The 19,705-nt window shown below is 42.3% G+C and overlaps 1 protein-coding gene across 2 annotated transcripts in view; it reads right to left on the reverse strand.

Annotated features, from left to right (window-relative positions):
- Positions 1-16,100, reverse strand: part of NEDD1 (NEDD1 gamma-tubulin ring complex targeting factor) — a 35,770-nt gene extending 19,670 nt beyond the window's left edge. Inside the window, exons 1-5 of one of the 2 annotated variants that reach the window (XM_089523914.1) lie at positions 16,080-16,100; positions 13,043-13,188; positions 9,497-9,591; positions 7,734-7,850; positions 4,166-4,306 (exon numbers count right to left, since the gene is read on the reverse strand). In XM_089523914.1, coding sequence (XP_089380040.1) covers positions 4,166-4,306; positions 7,734-7,850; positions 9,497-9,591; positions 13,043-13,181 — 492 coding nt within the window. In that variant the 5' untranslated portion in view covers positions 13,182-13,188; positions 16,080-16,100. The other variant, XM_089523913.1, reaches the window with a different exon arrangement.
- Positions 16,101-19,705: the final 3,605 nt, after the last annotated feature.

Here is a 19,705-nt window from a genome sequence, read left to right on the forward strand (position 1 = left end):
TTAGCATGGCTATAAGCAAAGATCAAGAACAACACCATGGTTTTTGCCTTACCATATATACTCATGAATAAGTCGACCTCATGTATAAGTCGACGGCAGTTTTTGGATCCAAAATCATGGATTTTGATATGACCCGTGGATAAGTCGAGGGGCAAACACTGGAGGATATTACAAAAGATCTAATGGGGGGGGGGGGGGGACAAAGCACCACTTCCCTCCCTATATTTCACTCTCTGGACCTCTCCCAAGCATCAGTCTCAGCATGGAAAAGGGGAAACAAACCTCAGTGTGCACACACACACACACACTCTTCCCCTTACCAAAAGCATCTCCAAGGCACATGGCTTGTGAAAAGGAGGACAGACCCCACTGTCTCTGCTTGTCACCCCCAGGACTCCAAGGTTCAGGGCTTGAAGAAATAGAGGACAGGCCTTTCTCTCTCTCTCTGCTTTTCACCCCCAAGACTCATGGCTTTCAGAAATAGAGGACAGGCCTTTCTCTCTCTCTGCTTTTTACCCCCAAGACTCATGACTTTCAGAAATAGAGGACAGGCCTTTCTCTCTCTCTGCTTTTCACCCCCAAGACTCATGGCTTTCAGAAATAGAGGACAGGCCTTTCTCTCTCTCTGCTTTTCACCCCCAAGACTCATGGCTTTCAGAAATAGAGGACAGGCCTTTCTCTCTCTCTGCTTTTCACCCCCAAGACTCATGGCTTTCAGAAATAGAGGACAGGGCTTTCTCTCTCTCTGCTTTTCACCCCCAAGACTCATGGCTTTCAGAAATAGAGGACAGGGCTTTCTCTCTCTCTGCTTTTCACCCCCAAGACTCATGGCTTTCAGAAATAGAGGACAGTGCTTTCTCTCTCTCTGCTTTTCACCCCCAAGACTCATGGTGTCAGAAATAGAGGACAGGGCTTTCTCTCTCTCTGTTTTTCACCCCCAAGACTCATGGCTTTCAGAAACAGAGGACAGGGCTTTCTCTCTCTCTGCTTTTCACCCCCAAGACTCATGGCTTTCAGAAACAGAGGACAGGGCTTTCTCTCTCTCTGCTTTTCACCCCCAAGGCTCATGGTTTCAGAAATAGAGGACAGGGCTTTCTCTCTCTCTGTTTTTCACCCCCAAGACTCATGGCTTTCAGAAACAGAGGACAGGGCTTTCTCTCTCTCTGCTTTTCACCCCCAAGGCTCATGGTTTCAGAAATAGAGGACAGGGCTTTCTCTCTCTCTGCTTTTCACCCCCAAGACTCATGGTGTCAGAAATAGAGGACAGGGCTTTCTCTCTCTCTGTTTTTCACCCCCAAGACTCATGGTTTCAGAAATAGAGGACAGGGCTTTCTCTCTCTCTGCTTTTCACCCCCAAGGCTCATGGTTTCAGAAATAGAGGACAGGGCTTTCTCTCTCTCTGCTTTTCACCCCCAAGACTCATGGTGTCAGAAATAGAGGACAGGGCTTTCTCTCTCTCTGCTTTTCACCCCCAAGACTCATGGTGTCAGAAATAGAGGACAGGGCTTTCTCTCTCTCTGTTTTTCACCCCCAAGACTCATGGTTTCAGAAATAGAGGACAGGGCTTTCTCTCTCTCTGCTTTTCACCCCCAAGGCTCATGGTTTCAGAAATAGAGGACAGGGCTTTCTCTCTCTCTGCTTTTCACCCCCAAGACTCATGGTGTCAGAAATAGAGGACAGGGCTTTCTCTCTCTCTGCTTTTCACCCCCAAGACTCATGGTGTCAGAAATAGAGGACAGGGCTTTCTCTCTCTCTGTTTTTCACCCCCAAGACTCATGGTTTCAGAAATAGAGGACAGGGCTTTCTCTCTCTCTGCTTTTCACCCCCAAGGCTCATGGTTTCAGAAATAGAGGACAGGGCTTTCTCTCTCTCTGTTTTTCACCCCCAAGACTCATGGCTTTCAGAAACAGAGGACAGGGCTTTCTCTCTCTCTGCTTTTCACCCCCAAGACTCATGGTTTCAGAAATAGAGGACAGGGCTTTCTCTCTCTCTGCTTTTCACCCCCAAGGCTCATGGTTTCAGAAATAGAGGACAGGGCTTTCTCTCTCTCTGCTTTTCACCCCCAAGACTCATGGTTTCAGAAATAGAGGACAGGGCTTTCTCTCTCTCTGTTTTTCACCCCCAAGACTCATGGTTTCAGAAATAGAGGACAGGGCTTTCTCTCTCTCTCTGCTTTTCACCCCCAAGGCTCATGGTTTCAGAAATAGAGGACAGGGCTTTCTCTCTCTCTGTTTTTCACCCCCAAGACTCATGGTTTCAGAAATAGAGGACAGGGCTTTCTCTCTCTCTGTTTTTCACCCCCAAGACTCATGGCTTTCAGAAACAGAGGACAGGGCTTTCTCTCTCTCTGCTTTTCACCCCCAAGACTCTAGCTTTCAGAAATAGAGGACAGGGCTTTCTCTCTCTCTCCTTCTTACCCCCAAGACTTCCAGGCAAAACGGGGAACAAGCCTGGGCATACTTTCTTTGTGTTCCTTCTCTCAAGCAGCAGCTAGTTAGGTCTGCCTCCACAGGAAGGCTGAGAGCCTGGGAAACAGACACACACACAGAGGGAGAGAGGAGAGCCAGCGCCGGGGCTTCAAACAGGGAGCCGTTACAAGGCTACAGAGGAAGGTGGGCACTTCTTCTTTCACAAAATTTATTAGCATTAACTCATTGACCTTTCCATAATTCTACCCAGGATTTTGGAGTTCATTTTGGGACATAAATTTTTCGACTTATAGTCGAGTATATATGGTAATGCCCAAGTTTACATGGATTGCAACTTTATTACTGCCTTTAACTCCTAATCGTTTCCATTTAGATAGTCAATTCTGCCATTGTAAGTTCAAGCAGGTATGCAAGCCAACCCTCCTGTCAACTTCTAAGTAAGACCAATCTCCATGAAGATAATTAATAAATAAATAAATAAATAAATAAATAAATAAATAAATATTTGTATCCCACCTCTCCCATTTAAGGATCTAGGTGGGTAACAGCAAAAAGAATTCCAAATACAAAATCACAAGAAACTAATAACAGAACAGTCCCCCCAAAAACCCACCCTTCTACCCTCCCTCCAATCAATGCAATTAATAACAATAAAAACATTTAGCTAAAATAATAACAGTTAAACAGCTCGGCAGGAGATAACAACAGTATGACAATAATGATGCAATGTTGAGGTATTTTTGAGGCAATATTGAAGGGGGGATGGTTAATCAGGCAGTTGATTCTATTTTAATAGAGGTTAGTCTGGGAAGGCCTGCCAGAAGAGGGTCGTTTTTATCGCCTTTTTAAAAGCGTCGAGAGATGCAATCTGACAAAGCTTCTCCGGCAGGTCATTCCAGATTTTTGGAGCGACAGCTGAAAAGGCCCTTTGGGAAGTCACCACCAGTCTAGTTTTTCCAGACTGCAGTAAATTCCTCCCAGAGGACCTGATTGTGCAGGAAGGATTATATGGGAGGAGGCGTTCCTTAAGTAGACTGGACCCAAGCCATGTAGATCAACTATGGTCTGAAGTAGATGGACCAAAAGGACCATGTCGGCCACAATCATGCTGGGACCGTGGCAACAGCATGGGCCTAGTCCTTCCTCACCACTGGCTATGCTAGTCAGGTCTGATGGAAATTATTTCCAACATCTGGAGGGCCCCATGATTCCCAACCCTGGGGAGAGGGAACTGCAAACTCAGCACACTATACAGATGGAAGGCTAAAGCTTAAGACAAGCACAACCAGTTTCTCACACATGTGTTCAGAATGGGCTACCAAAATACAACTGAAATAAGGTACTGAGTGGGGCAAAAGAAAATTTACTATGTTTCCCTATGACAAGGTACTAATGATCACTTCTGGCTGGTTTCATAAAGGAATATTTTTAGATACAAAATACAGTGGACCCTTGTTATACACTGGGGTTTGGTTCCAAGATCCCATGTGGCTAACAAAATCCATGGATGCTCAAGTCCCATTAAATATAATGACATAGCAAAATGGCACCCCTTATAAAAAATGGAAAATCAAGGTTTGATATTCGAAATTTATACTTTTTTTGAACATTTTCAAATTGTGGATGCTTGAATCCATCCGTGTATAAAAAAAATCAGTGTATAAGAAGGGCTCACTGCATACAATGAAATCCAATGATACCACTAGAAACACGTCCCAGTGCTATACAGACTTTACCTGAGTGCTGCCATGGCCAAATGGAGTGCTGGATAGATTTGTAGCAAGACTGTGTAGAATAATTTCACCACTCAAAGATCCCGAAGCAACATAGCAATCATTCCAATTAAATGACACACACGTTATTTCATCTTTATGATCCTAAAGAAGAAGAAGGCAAATCTTAGGTTTGTTGCAATGTCTTCCCAGAGCCTCAGTTATGAAAGAGTGGGTTGTAGTACCATATATCCAGGGAACCCTACACAGAGGGAAGCCACTTTATCCATCACAAAAAACAAAACAAAACAAAAACACCAACACCAATTGAAGCTGATGGGACTTCATTTTGAGTAAATATGTATAGGATAGTGCTATGAGCCTTACAAATCCTGTCAGATTAGTAGTAATTAAAGCTTTAGATCAATAAGGGAGTCTCTCAGTTTTCTGTCACTTAACCTGAGCTCTTCTTAGTACCTAATTCCTGTAGCCTTCTAAAACGAGAGAAGTAAACTATGGCACTGTACAGACCGGCGCTTTGCATGAAGCTCCAAGGACACCCCTTTCCAGGCCGCAAGGAAGCGGCCTTTTGCTGCTTTCCCGTGGCCTGGAAAAGCGGCAGATCAGGGCCTCAGGGCTGCCGCTGTGGCAGCTGAGGCCCCGATCCTTCGGGGAAAGGCGCAGGTGCAGGCCGCCCCAAAGGGGCGGTCTGTACACCACCTATGATAGATTTGCACCTCTCTTAAAAATTTAAATATTGTTTCATTAGTTTCTTTCTCAAGCACACAAACAGGTTTTACTAAATTCTTCTTTAGATTTTTAGCATCCCTGTCTCCAAAGGCTGGAACTCCTGTCTAAAATATAAATATGGGGGGGGGGGGGGGGGCAGCCTAAACTTGCGTCCCACACCCTCTTCTAGGAGGATCAAGGTGCCTTCCACCAGTAAAGAAAAATGAACATGTCACACCCTGTGTAGGCGTGAGGCCTCTTCACATATGATCTTGCCTGCCCACTACACTCAAATTGTGCTATATACACTTCCATCCCTGAGAGAGCAGCAGCTTGAGCATGAGACAGGGCCTTCTCTATTGCATCATACAAATGCATCCACCAGCCCCACCTTTCTGCTCTGCTTTGAAAACCTTGCAAGCAGAAGAGACTGAAGGAGACAAAGGAAGCTGAGGCCTGAAGGCTCCCAGAGACCAGCACCCATCATCCACCAGCCCCGCCCTTCTGCTCTGCTTTGAAAACCTTGCAAGCAGAAGAGACTGTTAGGAAGCAAAAGAGAGGAAAGCACTTCTGGGTTTTTTTTAATTATTCATAGTGTTTAATTATGATTGTATTTTAGTTAAGGGATGAGGGATGGAATTTTAGTTGTATATATTGTGTTTTGTTTAGGTATTTTATTTATTTGCTTATGCAAATTGTTTAGGTATTTTATGTAATTGTTTATGTAATTTTGTTTAATGTTTAATGATGGTTATATTTTAGTTAAGGGATGGAATTTTAGTTTGTATACGTCATGTACTGTTTAGGTATTTTATTTATTTGCTTCTGTAAATCATTTATGCATTTTATGTGTTTTTATTTAATTTTGTAAACCACTTTGATCTTTCTGGAAAGGCGGTATATAAATAAATGCATTATTATTATTATTATTATTATTATTATTATGGGCACCTCTCCCTATAGAACCTGGCAATCTTTATTGGTGGTTCATTTGGTCCCTTACCCATACTGTCAAAATCGTGTGTGTGTGTGTGGGTATCACTTAATTTTTCATTTAATTCAAAATGCTTATCTGCCTTATTTAAAATAGTGTCTCCTTTATTTTGTTTTTGCTTTTATTCAGTTTGAACTGGTTTATGGCAACCACTCCGGAGGCTTTTTGTTAAGGCTAAAAAGCAATATACAAAGCATCAGATATAAAAGATTCCTCCTAAACATTAGGCAAGAACTTCCTGACATTAAGAGCTGTTTGACAGTGGAACACACTGCCTGTGAGAGTGGTGGAGACGCCTCCTTTGGAGGTTTTTAATCAGAAAGAAACTGGATGGCCATCTGGCAGGAGTGCTTTGACTGTGTATTCCTAGATGGCAGGGGGTTGGACTGAATGGCCCTTGTGGTCTCTTCCATCTCTATGATTCTATTATCTGTCTCCTTACGTGTATTTTGAGGTGACAAAGTTTCCAAAAAAGTTCTACTACATTTATTCTAAATATGCAGATCAGTAGTTTACATCACACCATTATTCACCCATAATCAGCAAAACTAGGCTCAAAATTCCTTAGAAGAAGAGATCTATTGTCTATGTAAACCTGTAAAGCATACCGTATACTGATGGAGCAGCCGCAACTAGTTACAATAGTAATGGACTCATTAAAAAGTTCCATAAATTTTATAGGGATGGGCATAACCTGAATGCATATTTCAACGGTCTTCAACATTTTCATACATAAAATGCTATTTTAATACAGTGCAGCTGCAATAACTATTTTCCATTCATGTAAGATGCTTGCAATGACAGAAATATTTACCCAGGAATTCGCAGTCTTCTACTTAATCCTAAATTTGCATATTTGTAAATGTCAAGGCATTATGCGCTGAGACAAAAAACAACATCATTATTTAAGAGAATCTTTATTATCAAGTAGTAATTATAAAGCTAAAAATCCTAAAGTTAGCACTGAAACTAAATTCCATAATTATGGTGATATAGGTATACAAGGATTACTGACAGATTAAAAGGATTAACTAAAAAAAAAACTTTATTTAAATTATTGTGGGGGCTTGGTTGTACTTTGCCATTCCTCATTAGTATAAGTTTTCTAAAATTAGGCTTGCAGAATCTGGATTTTCTGTCCCCTTCTGTGAATAGAACTACTGCTCTACCCCAAAAGTGAATTAGGATTTTAAGTATATCACACTGAGTGCCTTCACAAAACACACTATATAATTAAAATAAATAAAAGAGAAATAAGGGATTATCATTCTTGTCCAAAAATCCTAATTCACTCATGGCGTAGAGCAGTAGTTCTATTCACACAAGAGGACAGAATATCCAAATGCTATTTACATGTATAGACTAATTCAATAACCAGATCTGCAAAGACACAAGACTGCTTACAGTGTAATAAAATGAAAGTATCTTATTTTAGCCAGACTGTAAATACCATGCTGCTGACACAAACAACAATATGAAGTTTTGAAATCAGTCTAGAATTAGAGGTCTGCCTATTATATACTACAATCCTCCTCAATGTAGTGGTCCATGAAACCATGCCAGTCCATGATCCCACAGGCTGCAAGTTTCCAGGGGGGAAAACAGCGGTCGATCATGGGCACAAATATGGTACTGTTCCCTGGCACCTTACGGTGGAAATTGCTGGTCACTCACATCTGATAGCCTGAGAAGCACTGCTTAGTTGGGTTAGATGCAGATTTAGTTATACTTAAGAGTAGTCTCATAGATACCAATGGAATCAGTTAGTAATGATCAACTTTACTTCGCATGGATGGTTTCAATGAAACCACTCAAAACAGATTTTTTTCTGACCCAACACTTTGTTGAAAGTAAAATATTTTGCCTTACCTTAAGAGATCGGTGAAGTTTTCTAAATTTTAAATCCCAGATATTAACAGTGCTATCAGTGCCTCCACTTGCAATATACATGGAATTGGAACTCAGACTTATACATGTCTGTTTTGCCTGGTGAGGGAAAAAAATTGAAAGTGTTAGCATAACCCCCTTCTAGGTACCATAAAAGGAGCCAGAGTGGTGTAGTGGTTTGAATGTTGCATGAGGACACTGGGAGACTATGGTTCAAATCCCTGCTCTGCCATGGAAACCCACTGAATGATCTTGGGCAAGTCAGACTCCCTCAACTTCAGAGGATGGCAAAGGCAAACCATGTCTAAATAAATCTTGTGAAGAAAACCCCATGATAAGCCTGTGAAAACTCCACCTTAGGGTCACCATAAGTCAGAAATATCTTGAAGGCATGCCCTCTCCCCAACAACAGAAAGGAAAAACACATGCATGCACAAGTGTAAAGTGTCCTTTGTAGCATTCAAGAAAAAATAAAAATGTCCTTAATGGTCTCGCTCACCTAATCTGCTTTGAGAAACACCTCTTCTCCTGGGTGGACCAACAATAGGATCAGATACTGCCTACCTGCTCCAGCATGAGGTCTGTTGTTGCTATGTGCCTCCAAGTCATTGCCGATTTATGGCAACCCTATCATGGGCTTTTCTTGGCAAGTTTCTTCAGAGGGGGTTTTCCAGTGCCATCCTCAGCCAACAGTATGACTTGCCCAAGGTCATCCAGTGGGTTTCATGGCTCAGCAGGGATTCAAACCCTTGGTCTCCAGAATCCTAGGCCAACACACCACACCATACAGGCTCAGTACCATATCAAACTGAAGAATACCCTCCATGGCAATCAGAAGACTCATGGTTTAGCACCAGGGATAACATGTATGGCTTTGTTTTGTTTTGGTTGTTTTTGTTTTTCCTTTTAGAGGAGTATCCTGTCCTTATTCAATTTCTCCTCAAAAATTGAGGTTCCCCACTAAGTGACAAATAGCAGTCATTTAATAATCCACAATCTTCCCTAGCATTCAAGCTGATTAAGAATGGATGAGATCCTAAACCAATCAGTTCTGCATCCCCATGGAGCCCAACAACTGTCAAAACCTGGGTGAGGCCCATGCTGTTCCTGCTTACTGATGGGAGAGAGGAGGCAATTCAGACAGACAAGCAACTGGTCTTGGTTAGAGGGGAAAGAGATGAAGTTGCATTCATCTTTTTCTTCCCCAGAACTATGCAGCAATACCTTCCTTACATAGATTGGTTCCCTCACCTTCCCACCACTAAGCACTAGCAGCTCCTCCCAAGGCTTAAGAGCTGGAGGGGGAGGTTTTAAAGCATCATGCCATAGACAGATGTATTTACGAAGCAGTATATATTTTTCCACAGAAAATAGACCAAAATTCATCATTATTATTTGTAATATATTCACTACCAGAACCAGTGTGGTGTAGTGGCATGGGTTTTGGACTAGACCAGGGTTTGAATTCCCACTGTGTCATGGGATCACTGGGTAACATTGGGCAAGTCACACTCACTCACGTTCGGAGGATGGTAAAGCCGAATCCCCTCTGAAAACAATTCTGCCAAGAAAAACCCAAGATAGATCCAACTTGGGTAGCCATAAGTCAGAAAGCACGTGAGGGCACACCACCAGCACCATAGCAGGATTGATTACTACAGAATTCATTTAATCCTGATTTCTGAGTAAGCATATGTATAGGATTGCCCTGCTGGACTCCAAAGTAATAAGTTTCTTTTACTTACCTCTTCAGCTAGTTCAAAGAGAGGAACTGGTTTGCCCTTACAGTTTGAAATCACTATTTTATCACCAGCACCAGATGCAGTGACCAAAAAATTATCTGAAACAAATGTCAGGAACAAAGCTTTGTACAGTAACAGGGAACAAAAGTGTATTAATTCAAGCTCCTTTAACTACATTAATAGATAATATTGTTTTAACTTATTTCGGAAATTAAGTAAGGTTTTATTGTTCATTACTGTTCTGCATTTTTATGTTTGCATGTCAGCATTTTTAACAACTTTCTTTTATATACCACTTCAAGCTAACATACATACTCACGTACAAGTCAAACATGTATAAGTCAAGGGAAGGTTTTGATTTTTGATATGACCCATAGATAAGTCGAGGGTGCAACTTAGGGACATGTAAGAAAGGATGTAAACGACAAAGCACACACACACACATTTAGGCGTCCCTTCCAAAATCAACTGGCTCTTTCTCTGCTTCCCAGGAAGGCACACATGCATGCATACACAAATGCACACGCCTCTCCCAAAACCACTAAACTTAATCAATCGTACAACTCCTATAAAGCCATAATAATAATCATAAATTTTGATATCAGTGCTTTCTTTCATGAGAAAAGAAGCAATTCCTCCATATCATGCTCAAAGATTTGGGATTTTTTTTTCTTTTTATTTTGTAAACATTCCTCTCTATATATTGCAGAATGCATAAAGTAATCTTCAGGCCTAACACTGCTACATTGTTTTGTTTTCTAAGTCCTGCAGTAATTAGAAACTTTCAGAATCATAACAACTATACCCAGGCTGCTGCCATACTGCAGAATTAATGCAGTTTGACACAACTTTAACTCCAATGTAAAGTCGAAGGCTTTCATGGCCGGCATCCATAGTTTTGTGTGGGTTTTTTGGGCTATGTGGCCATGTTCCAGAAAAGTTTCTTCCTGACGTTTCGCCAGCATCTGTGGCTGGCATCTTCAGAGAAGATACTGGCGAAACATCAGGAAGAAACTTTTCTGGAACATGGCCACATAGCCCGAAAAACCCACAAAAATCTTTAACTCCATCCTAAAGAATCTTGGGATTTATAGTTTGTTGTGGTACCAGAGCTCTCTGATGCAGAAGGTTAATATCTCACCAAACTAAAAATTCCAGAATTCCATAGTATTGGGCCATGGCAGTTAAAGTGATGTCAAATGTCAACAATTTTGCAGTGTGGGTGCAGCCTCAATTACATTACTTGCAATAACTTAAAATGGCTAGTAAAGATATTACCTCTGATCTGCTAAGTGACCTGAATCTGTGCAGGCAAAGTTACTCCTGAACCCACTGATTTGTAATGGACCCAAGAACACCTAGTTCACCAAATAGGCTGTCAGTGATGACACAATGCAGCAATTTTCCCAATAGCTAACAAGATCTGCTTATCGGCTTATGCATACTGAATAGGATGGAAAGTCTTTAGCAATTAGTGAAAGATGAGAAGTGGCTTCTCCTATGCTGAATGACAAGTGACAGGATGATGTACAGAAGTTACCAGGATTAAAGTCTGACAAAGCATATACAGTAGATTCTTGATTATCCGACATAAATGGGCCAGCTTATAGTCGGGTAACAGAATACGTCGGATAATCCAGAGTGTTCCCAATGGCAGTGCACACGTGCATGCGCCACCATTGCAGCCAAAAGTCCCTCGCCTCCCTTCCCCTGTCCCTCCTTGGTGGCTTGGATCTCCTTAGCCTGCAGGGAGTGCGCGCACTCGCCGCAGGCTGCGGAAAAAGAAACTGGAAAGGGGAGGATTGGGCCCAACCCTAGCCTCCTCGGCTTCGTTCTCCTCAGCCAGCAGGGACTGTGCACACTCCCTGCTCGCTGCAGAGAAAGAAGCTGGGAAGGGGAGGACTGAGCCTAGCCCTTGCCTTCTCAGCTTCGTTCTCCCCTGGCTGACGAGAAACAAACCGGGATCCTAGATAGTGTGCTTTCTCAAAGACCTGCAAATTAATATTTGCTGCTGCAATTCAGCAGCACCTACAGCATGATATATAAAGGTACCAGAGTACCCTTGCAAAGCATAAAGATTGATAAAACCACAAAGAAGACCATTGGACAGAGTGCCCAGAATCCAGAGACAAAATTGTGTGTGATGCTGGCAGGCAATTTGGTGGTCACCAGGTGAACAATTTACAGTTAAGACATCTTACTGGCAACACTCTAGCTGTAGAACACTCTCTAAATAAAACTTCTAATCCCTGATGGGTTTTGGGTAGACAGATTATCAATAAACTGGATATTATTAAAATAAGTTTATGAAAAATAGTTTATGAATAGAAGAGAGCAAAATCTAAACCAGGGGTAGGCAACCTGCGGCCCGTGGGCCGGATGCGGCCCGGCAAGGCCTTGGGACCGGCCCCCGCCCGGTCCTGCTGCCGATTGCCGCCGGAGCCTTTGGCCTCTCACGTGAGGGCATGGGGCCTTTGGCCTATCAGGAGGAGGTGGGCAAGGGGGGGCAAGCAGCAGGCAAGGGGGGCAAGCGGCGGGCAAGGGGGGCAATTGTCTATAGAAGCCTCCGAAACATGCATTTATATTAACATTTTTTAAAAAATCAGCTATTTTTTTGCGTGTCCTCCATTTTTTTTAAAAAAGTATCCTCTATTTGAAAGTTTTGTCCTACATTTGTCCTGGTTTATTTATTTTATTATTATTTTTTTTAAAAAGTATTTAATTATTTAATTTTTGGCTTCGGCCCCCCCAGTAGTCTGAGGGACAGCAACCCGGCCCCTGGCTCAAAAAGCTTGCCTAACCCTGATCTAAACAGACACCACTAAGACAACACTTTAATTGGATCATATGTTCAAACAACCACACAAGCCATCTTAAATCTACCTGTAGTCAAAACAGCAGTACAACCAAGGAAAATTATTATCAGAAAATAATATTTTTTAAATTACACATTTAAAAAATCACTACATAAAATCTTAGGAGAAACCCATAACAAACAATATCAAAATTTCTCAGTCACAGCTTACACAAACAGGTATTTTACACAAACTCATATTTTCAAGCATGCACATCTCTATCTATATTATTTTACTGTCTTTCATTGTCCTTTGGTCTATTTGACAATGATGGCCATCAGCTACTTTTCCCTATTTCTTTCCACTTTCCACCATCCCTTGTCTCTTTCTTATCTTCTTTAAACCTTCCTCTTTAAACTTTCTTCCTTTCCTCCCTTTCTTCCTTTCCCCCTATTCCTAGTTTCTATCTTCATCACTCACCATCAATTCACTTACTCTAACCCTCAATCACTTTCTTACACCTTCTTCATTCATACCTTCCTTCCTTTCCATCATCTGACAATTTAGCTTTCCCTCTCTGGTTGGCTTTCTATTATTGGTATGTTATTGCTAACCACATCTTCTTAGGTTGTTATATTCTCACTTCCAATTATTGTTAAGCTCACTTATACAATTTATTATCTTTTTTAAAAAAAAAAAGAAAATAATGAAGAACAGCCCCAGATACTGCACCCCACATGATAGCAAAGGATACTGTTGCAGCCCCAACATACAGAGCTTACTGGATGGGAGGACGAGTGGGGACTGAATTGGTCTACTAGAGTTATGGATGATGCGTCCCATATTTTAACGTCATCATCTCCCGATGAAGCAAAACGGATGCTTTCCTGCATGGCTGGCCTGTAAGCAAAAATGAAGAAAAGCACTCTTGATTACAGGGATGTTGGGTAGGTAGGATCCTTTAGATTATTCTAAAAAGTAGAACTTACTGAATGCAACTACTAAAAGTATACAACTAAGAAAACGATCACAATAAGAATAAGTTGGGGAAAATATCTTCCAGCAAACAGCTGTTATGTACCATTTTGTATGCTGAAAACCTGTGTGTTAAATTTAGCTATTGGACTGCTGCAGTTATGAATGCACCTATCAATAGTTGTGATTCAAAGATTGTTCTTATTGTGTGCCTTCAAGCCATTTCCGACTTATGGCAACCCTATATCATCGTGGGGGTTTCTTGGCAAAATTTGTTCAGAGGAGATTTACCACTGCCTTCCCCTGAAGCTGAGAGTGTGTGACTTGCCCAAGGTCACCCAGTGGGTTTCACAGCTAAGCTGGGAATTGAACCCTGGTTTCCAGTCATGGTCCAACACTCAAACCACTATGCCACACTGGCTCTCAATTTAAAGACAGAACACATAAAATAGGCAGCATACACCAAAAGTGTTTATGAGATTTATTTTGAACTATAAATGTTCCAAGTATGTCCCTGATTTCCAACAACAGACTATGTTAGCCCGAATAAGACTGGGAAAAATACCAGCAAAACCTGTATTAGAAATGATGGCCATCCCACACATATGGCCAAAGTCTATTAGACAGAGTAGAAGTAATATATAAGACCAGGGCTGTTTTTGGAGCTGCCACAAAACAGCTGCTTCCCACATAATAAATGCAGGGAAACAGACACATGTGTTTATCACAATTAATAAATGTAACACGAGTGATATTCACAAAAATGCCTTGGGTACTTCTACACTGTAGAAATAACGCAGTTTGATACCACTTTAACTGCCATAGCACCAACCTACAGAATCCCAGGATTCGTAGTTTTGTGAACCAGCAGCACTCTTTGAAAGAGAATGCTAAAGACCTTGTAAAACTACAAATCCCTGGATTCCACAGGATGGAACTGGAGCACTTAAAGTAGTGTCAAACTGCATTATTTCTACAGTGCAGATATACCTTTGGATGATTTACTACGTGTGTAAGGCATTTCTTTTAAAACCCATCTCTCCACTTGATCCTTAACAATTGCTCGGAACCCAGTTCCTTGGCATAAAATAGTCAGTCGCTAACCGTAAGAGCCACTGGAAATACATAAAGAATATTGGACAGGTCTGAAGGCTGCAATTCTGGCCATGCTCAACTGACAATATGCCCACTCAACAGGAACAAAAATCATTAAAAATGTTTCCTTCCATCATAGAATCATAGAGCTGGAAGAGACCGCAAGGGCCATCCAGTCCAACCCCTGCCATGCAGGAAATCACAATCAAAGCATCCCCGACAGATGGCCATCCAGCCTCTGTTTGAAGACCTCTAAGGAAGGAGACTCCACTACACTCCGAGGGAGTGTGTTCCACTGTCGAACAGCCCTTACTGTCAGGAAGTTCCTCCTTATGTTCAGGTGGAATCTCTTTTCCTGCAGCTTGCATCCATTGCTCCCGGTCCTAGTCTCTGGAGCAGCAGAAAACAAGCTTGCTCCCTCCTCAATATGACATCCTTTCAAATATTTAAACAAGGCTATCATGTCACCTCTTAACCTTCTTTTCTCCAGGCTAAACATCCCCAGCTCCCTAAGTCGTTCCTCATAGGGCATGGTCTCCAGACCCTTCGCCATTTTTGTCGCCCTCCTTTGGACACGCTCCAGTTTCTCAATGTCCTTTCTGAATTGTTGTGTCCAGAACTGGACACAGCATTCTAGGTGGGGCCTGACCAAAGCAGAATACAGTGGCACTATTACTTCTCTTGATCTAGACACTATACTTCTATTGATGCAGCCTAAAATAGCATTGGCCTTTTTAGCTGCTGCATCACACTGTTCACTCATGTTCAATTTGTGGTCTACTTGGACTCCTGGATGCCTTTCAATTGCTCAGAGAAATGACTGGCACTTTCTTTGGGGTGAGAGAACCATGAAGAGCATCAGAAAAGCTCTTCATGGCGACTTTCTTCTTCCCAGGAGGCAGCCAACATGGGGCTGAATTAGGACTGGGCAGAGCCAGACTCAAAATCCTACTCAGCCAATAGGTTCAATGGGAGTCACTGAGCCAGTCGCTAACCTAACCTACCTCACAAGGTTGTTGTGGTAATGATGGAAAAAATGGAAGGCATGGCTAAATAAAAGCTCAGAGTCAGGCTTTTTGTTCAAAACGGAGGGCCTTCGAGAAAAAATGCAGGGCGTGAGCGAATTAATAACTGAAAACACTCTTAGAAATGTAAACCCATGGCTCTTAGTCATGGCCAAATTGGAGGACATCCAAGAAAATGGAGGACATGCCCGAATGAAAGCTGACACTCCGCTCCGGACCCCACAACAAACTCCAGCTCCCAGAATTCCATAGCCTTTGAGCCAGGCAAAGAGTTAAAGCGGTGTCAAACCGGGTTATTTCTCCAGTGTGGATGGCAGCCTAAAGCCTCGTATAAAAGTAAAGTCTTGCTAGAAATGGAGGCCGTCCAAGAAAAGGGGAGGAGGGCAGGGCCGAACACAAGCGAACAAAGCACGCATACAGAAATGTAAAGACAGGCTTCTTGGCGCTGCTCAAAATGGAGGACGCTTTGGACATTCCTAAGGCTGAGTTGTAGGACGCGTCCTGGAAAAGGAGGACGCCCAAGAGCTACAGCGGAGCAATGGAAGGGGATCCCTACCGCCGCCGCCCGAAGACAACGACCGGCAGCCCAGCCCTCACCTTCCCACTTGAAGAGGCGCCTAGCCCCTCCGAAGGAGCCAGCTCTCCTCCCTCCTCCTCCCCCCTCGACGCCGCGGAGGATGCTGACTCTGGACGCACTTTCCGCGCTTCTCGCAACTTAGCAGCCCATCCCAGCATGCACTGCGGGGAAAAAAACTCGCCTTCGGTGACAACGACGACGGCGGCCGGAAAAGGCCAAAAGGGTCCGCCGCGCGTTGGTTTCCCTGACTAATAAAGGGGAGGGGTTAAGAGGAGGGATCCCTTGGAAGATTCGAAATGGACCATTGGGGAAAGGGGCGTCCCCACTAAGAAGGGGGGGATGTGGACCGAACCAAGAGGCACCCCAAAATAGGGGGAGATTTGCCCACAGACCCTCTTGAATGCCCTCCATTTCGAATCCATGGGAAACATGGGTCTCATGTCCAAAGGAGTGTATTTTTAGCTTTTGTCTTATAATAATAATAATAATAATAAAATTTTATTTATATACCGCCTTTCCAAAGGATCAAGGCAGTTTACAAATTAGATAAACAAATACATAAACAGTTTATAAGCAAATACATAAAATACACAAACAAATACCTAACGTGTTACATTTACAAACTAAAATTCCATCCCTTATGGCCTCCATTTCCCTTGAATGTCCTCCACTTTGAATCCATGGGAAGCATGAATTTATGTCTGTGTGAATGTATTTAGCTTGTTTTGTAACGCCTTCCATTTTAAGCACAACTGAAAAACATGGATTTATATCGATGAGTGTTTTTTTTTAGCTTGCTTTGTAATGCCCTACATTTTTCTTCAATGCCCTCCATTTTCAATACGAGAAGCATGAATTTGTTATGAATGAATAGCATGAATATTAGTTTTGTTTTGTAAGGCCCTTGTTTTTCTTGAATGGCCATCTATTTTGAGCGTGACTGAGAAGCATATGGGTGTTTCATTTTTTATTTTGTAATCCCCTAACTTTCCTTTAACGTCCTCCATTTTGAGTGCAACTGAGAAGCATGGGTTTACATTTACTGTATATACTCATGTATAAGTCTAGAAATTTTAGTCAAAAAAATTGACCCAAAATACCTGGGTCAACTTATCCAGGGGTCAATGTAAGTAGTGTACTTTAACTCATATACATGTGTGTGTGTGTGTGTGTGTAAGGAATGATCCTCTTTCTCTAAATAGAGTGATAAAAGGTGAGGGCCACCTTGTGAGCACCAAAAAGAAGAATGGATCCCCTCTACTCTCTCAGCCATTCAGCCTTTAGGATGAGCACAAACAGTTAAGCCTGCCAGAATTTTCTAAGTTCTTCAGCATCATTTTCCTTTGAATCATCATTTACATCTTTTGTTACATCTTTTGTATCCATGGGTCATATCAAAATCCATAATTTTGGCCTCAAAGCCTGCCCTTGACTTATACATGAGGTTGACTTATAGTATATACGGTGTATGTGTTTTTAGCTTTTTATTTGGTCATGGCATACATATTTCTTGAATGTCCTACATTTTGCAGTGCCCTTGTCCTCCTTTGTAGTTAGGACAGATGGTCACTCTGGCAATACCACTGGTCCCCAAACATCTGCCTTTTGACAGAAATGGGCTGCAGTGTTCACCAGAATCCCTTTAAGACACTGAAGATATGGTGTGAGTGGGGCAAGGCTCAGTGGGAAGAGAAAGGAGAGGTCAAAGGGTGTGTGTGGGACACACACACACACACACATACTGTATATGTATATATATATATATATATATATATACACACACACACACAGTTAGGCTGTGTGTATGATACTGTATTTAAAGCTATGATTTTAATTATGCTACTGCACTCTCCACATTTGCTGGGGTTAGGGGCACAGGACCCACATGAATGGGGAAAAACCACAAATAACAAAAACTATGTTTTTACCTGAGAACACCTTGCTGGGAACCTCTAGGTTCTCCAGTGCAACTCTGTGGTCAACATCTGCCAGACACTGACTGTAGAATTGTGTCGGAGGAGCTACAAATGCCTAGAGGACTGTTCTCTCTAGGTCCTTCCTTGCGAATTGTGGTTAAAGTTGATCATAGAGTTGTGCTGGAGGACCTAGATATTCCTAGAGAAAGCATAATAATGAAATCCATGAATAATCAAATCCGCAAAAGTCAAAGCTGCAAATATGGAGGGACAAGTGTAGTTTATGTGACAACTATTGCCATTACATTCAGTGATATACAGGAATTACAATTTATTTATGAGTAATAGAAGTCTAAAAAACATTCCTAAGAATTCTGTATGCTGTGGTATGGGAGGAGGTAAATGGAAGGGGTGACACCAACCCTAGTTGTCACTAAGCACTTGGTTTATAAAAGTAGGGGCAGAGGTTGAAGCCGTGTTGTTGGATGAAGAAATCTCTCACACACTCCCTAGCTGCAGCTCTGCCAATGCCTACTTCTCCCTGATACCCTGGAGTAGTTAGTACACTCTCTGTTGCCAGCTCAAAAGTAACATTTGTGCATCCTGTGAACAGAATTCTACAACACAGGGGTTATGTCATAATAGCATGTGTTGGTCTTAGCATCTTCTGTGAAGCACAACAGGATTCTCATCACTTCATATTCCAGAGCTCTGGAGTAACAAATAGCAAAAATAACTTATTATTAGACTTCCCTGCATAATTAAGGCATGACCAAATATACCCTAAAGATACCAATCCCATCTGAGCTCGGATGTTAAGCAGGGCCAGCCCCGGTTAGTACTTGGATGGGAAATCGCCAATGAATACCAGAATGTTGTAGCCTCTGTTTCAGAGGAATTAACTGGCAAATGTGAGACCTCCAAGATCTTCAGTCATCAACTGCTCTGCTCAGATCTTGTAAATTCAGGGCCCTGACTTCCTTGATTCACTCATTTCCTGCTGCCTCCTACCTTTACCAAGCATTATTGCCTTTTCTAGTTAGTCACGTTTTCTCATGATATGTCCAAAGTACAACAGCCTCAGGGCCTAAACAGATGGCCCTAAAGGTGGCTTCACACTGCCCCTTTGTGCGCTGGATCAGGGCTGCAACAACCGCATACTGCGGCCCCAATCCAGCAATTTGGCCAGCTCCAAAAAAGTGGCAGAAAGCCACTCCTTTTGGAGCTGGCAAAAAGCTGCCCTTGCTGTGGTGGCAGTGGTTTTTCCGTGTTTCTTTGGCACAGTGTGTCTAAACACTGCGCCACAGAAATGGCATGACGCTGCCCGCAGTCTGGTTAGGCAGCCGGTGTGATGGCGGCATCGGGGTGGAATCAAAGTGGGCAGCAGGCAGTCACCACACCCCAACCATCCTGATGCCAGTCTATAGCCTCTCAGTTTAGTCTTCTTTGCTTCTAGTGAGTTCAGGCTTGATTTAATCTAAGACACATTCATCTTTTTAGCAGTCCATGGTATCTGTAGAACTCCTCTCCAGCACTGCATTTCAAATGAGTTGATTTTCTTCCTGTCAGGTTTCATCACCATCCAGACTTCACAACCATACATAGAAACTGGAAATACGATGGCAATGTGAAAATAAATCAACTAAATTTATATGCTTTGAAGACAACAATCTAGAAACCCCTGTGTTTGAGTCATTATTATTTGGAGGCCAAATGCCCAAAATAAAGTACGCTTTTGCAAAAAAAAAAAAAAAAAGCAAGGTATAAATTAAATAAATATATCTGCCTTTGTTTAGGTAAATAGGATCTGGCACAAAGAAAGGGTTGTG

The sequence above is a fragment of the Sceloporus occidentalis genome, unplaced genomic scaffold, assembly GCF_023333645.1.
Source record: "Sceloporus occidentalis isolate IW3139 unplaced genomic scaffold, rSceOcc1.0.p SCAF_5, whole genome shotgun sequence".
In the NCBI taxonomy this organism is placed as follows: domain Eukaryota; kingdom Metazoa; phylum Chordata; class Lepidosauria; order Squamata; family Phrynosomatidae; genus Sceloporus; species Sceloporus occidentalis.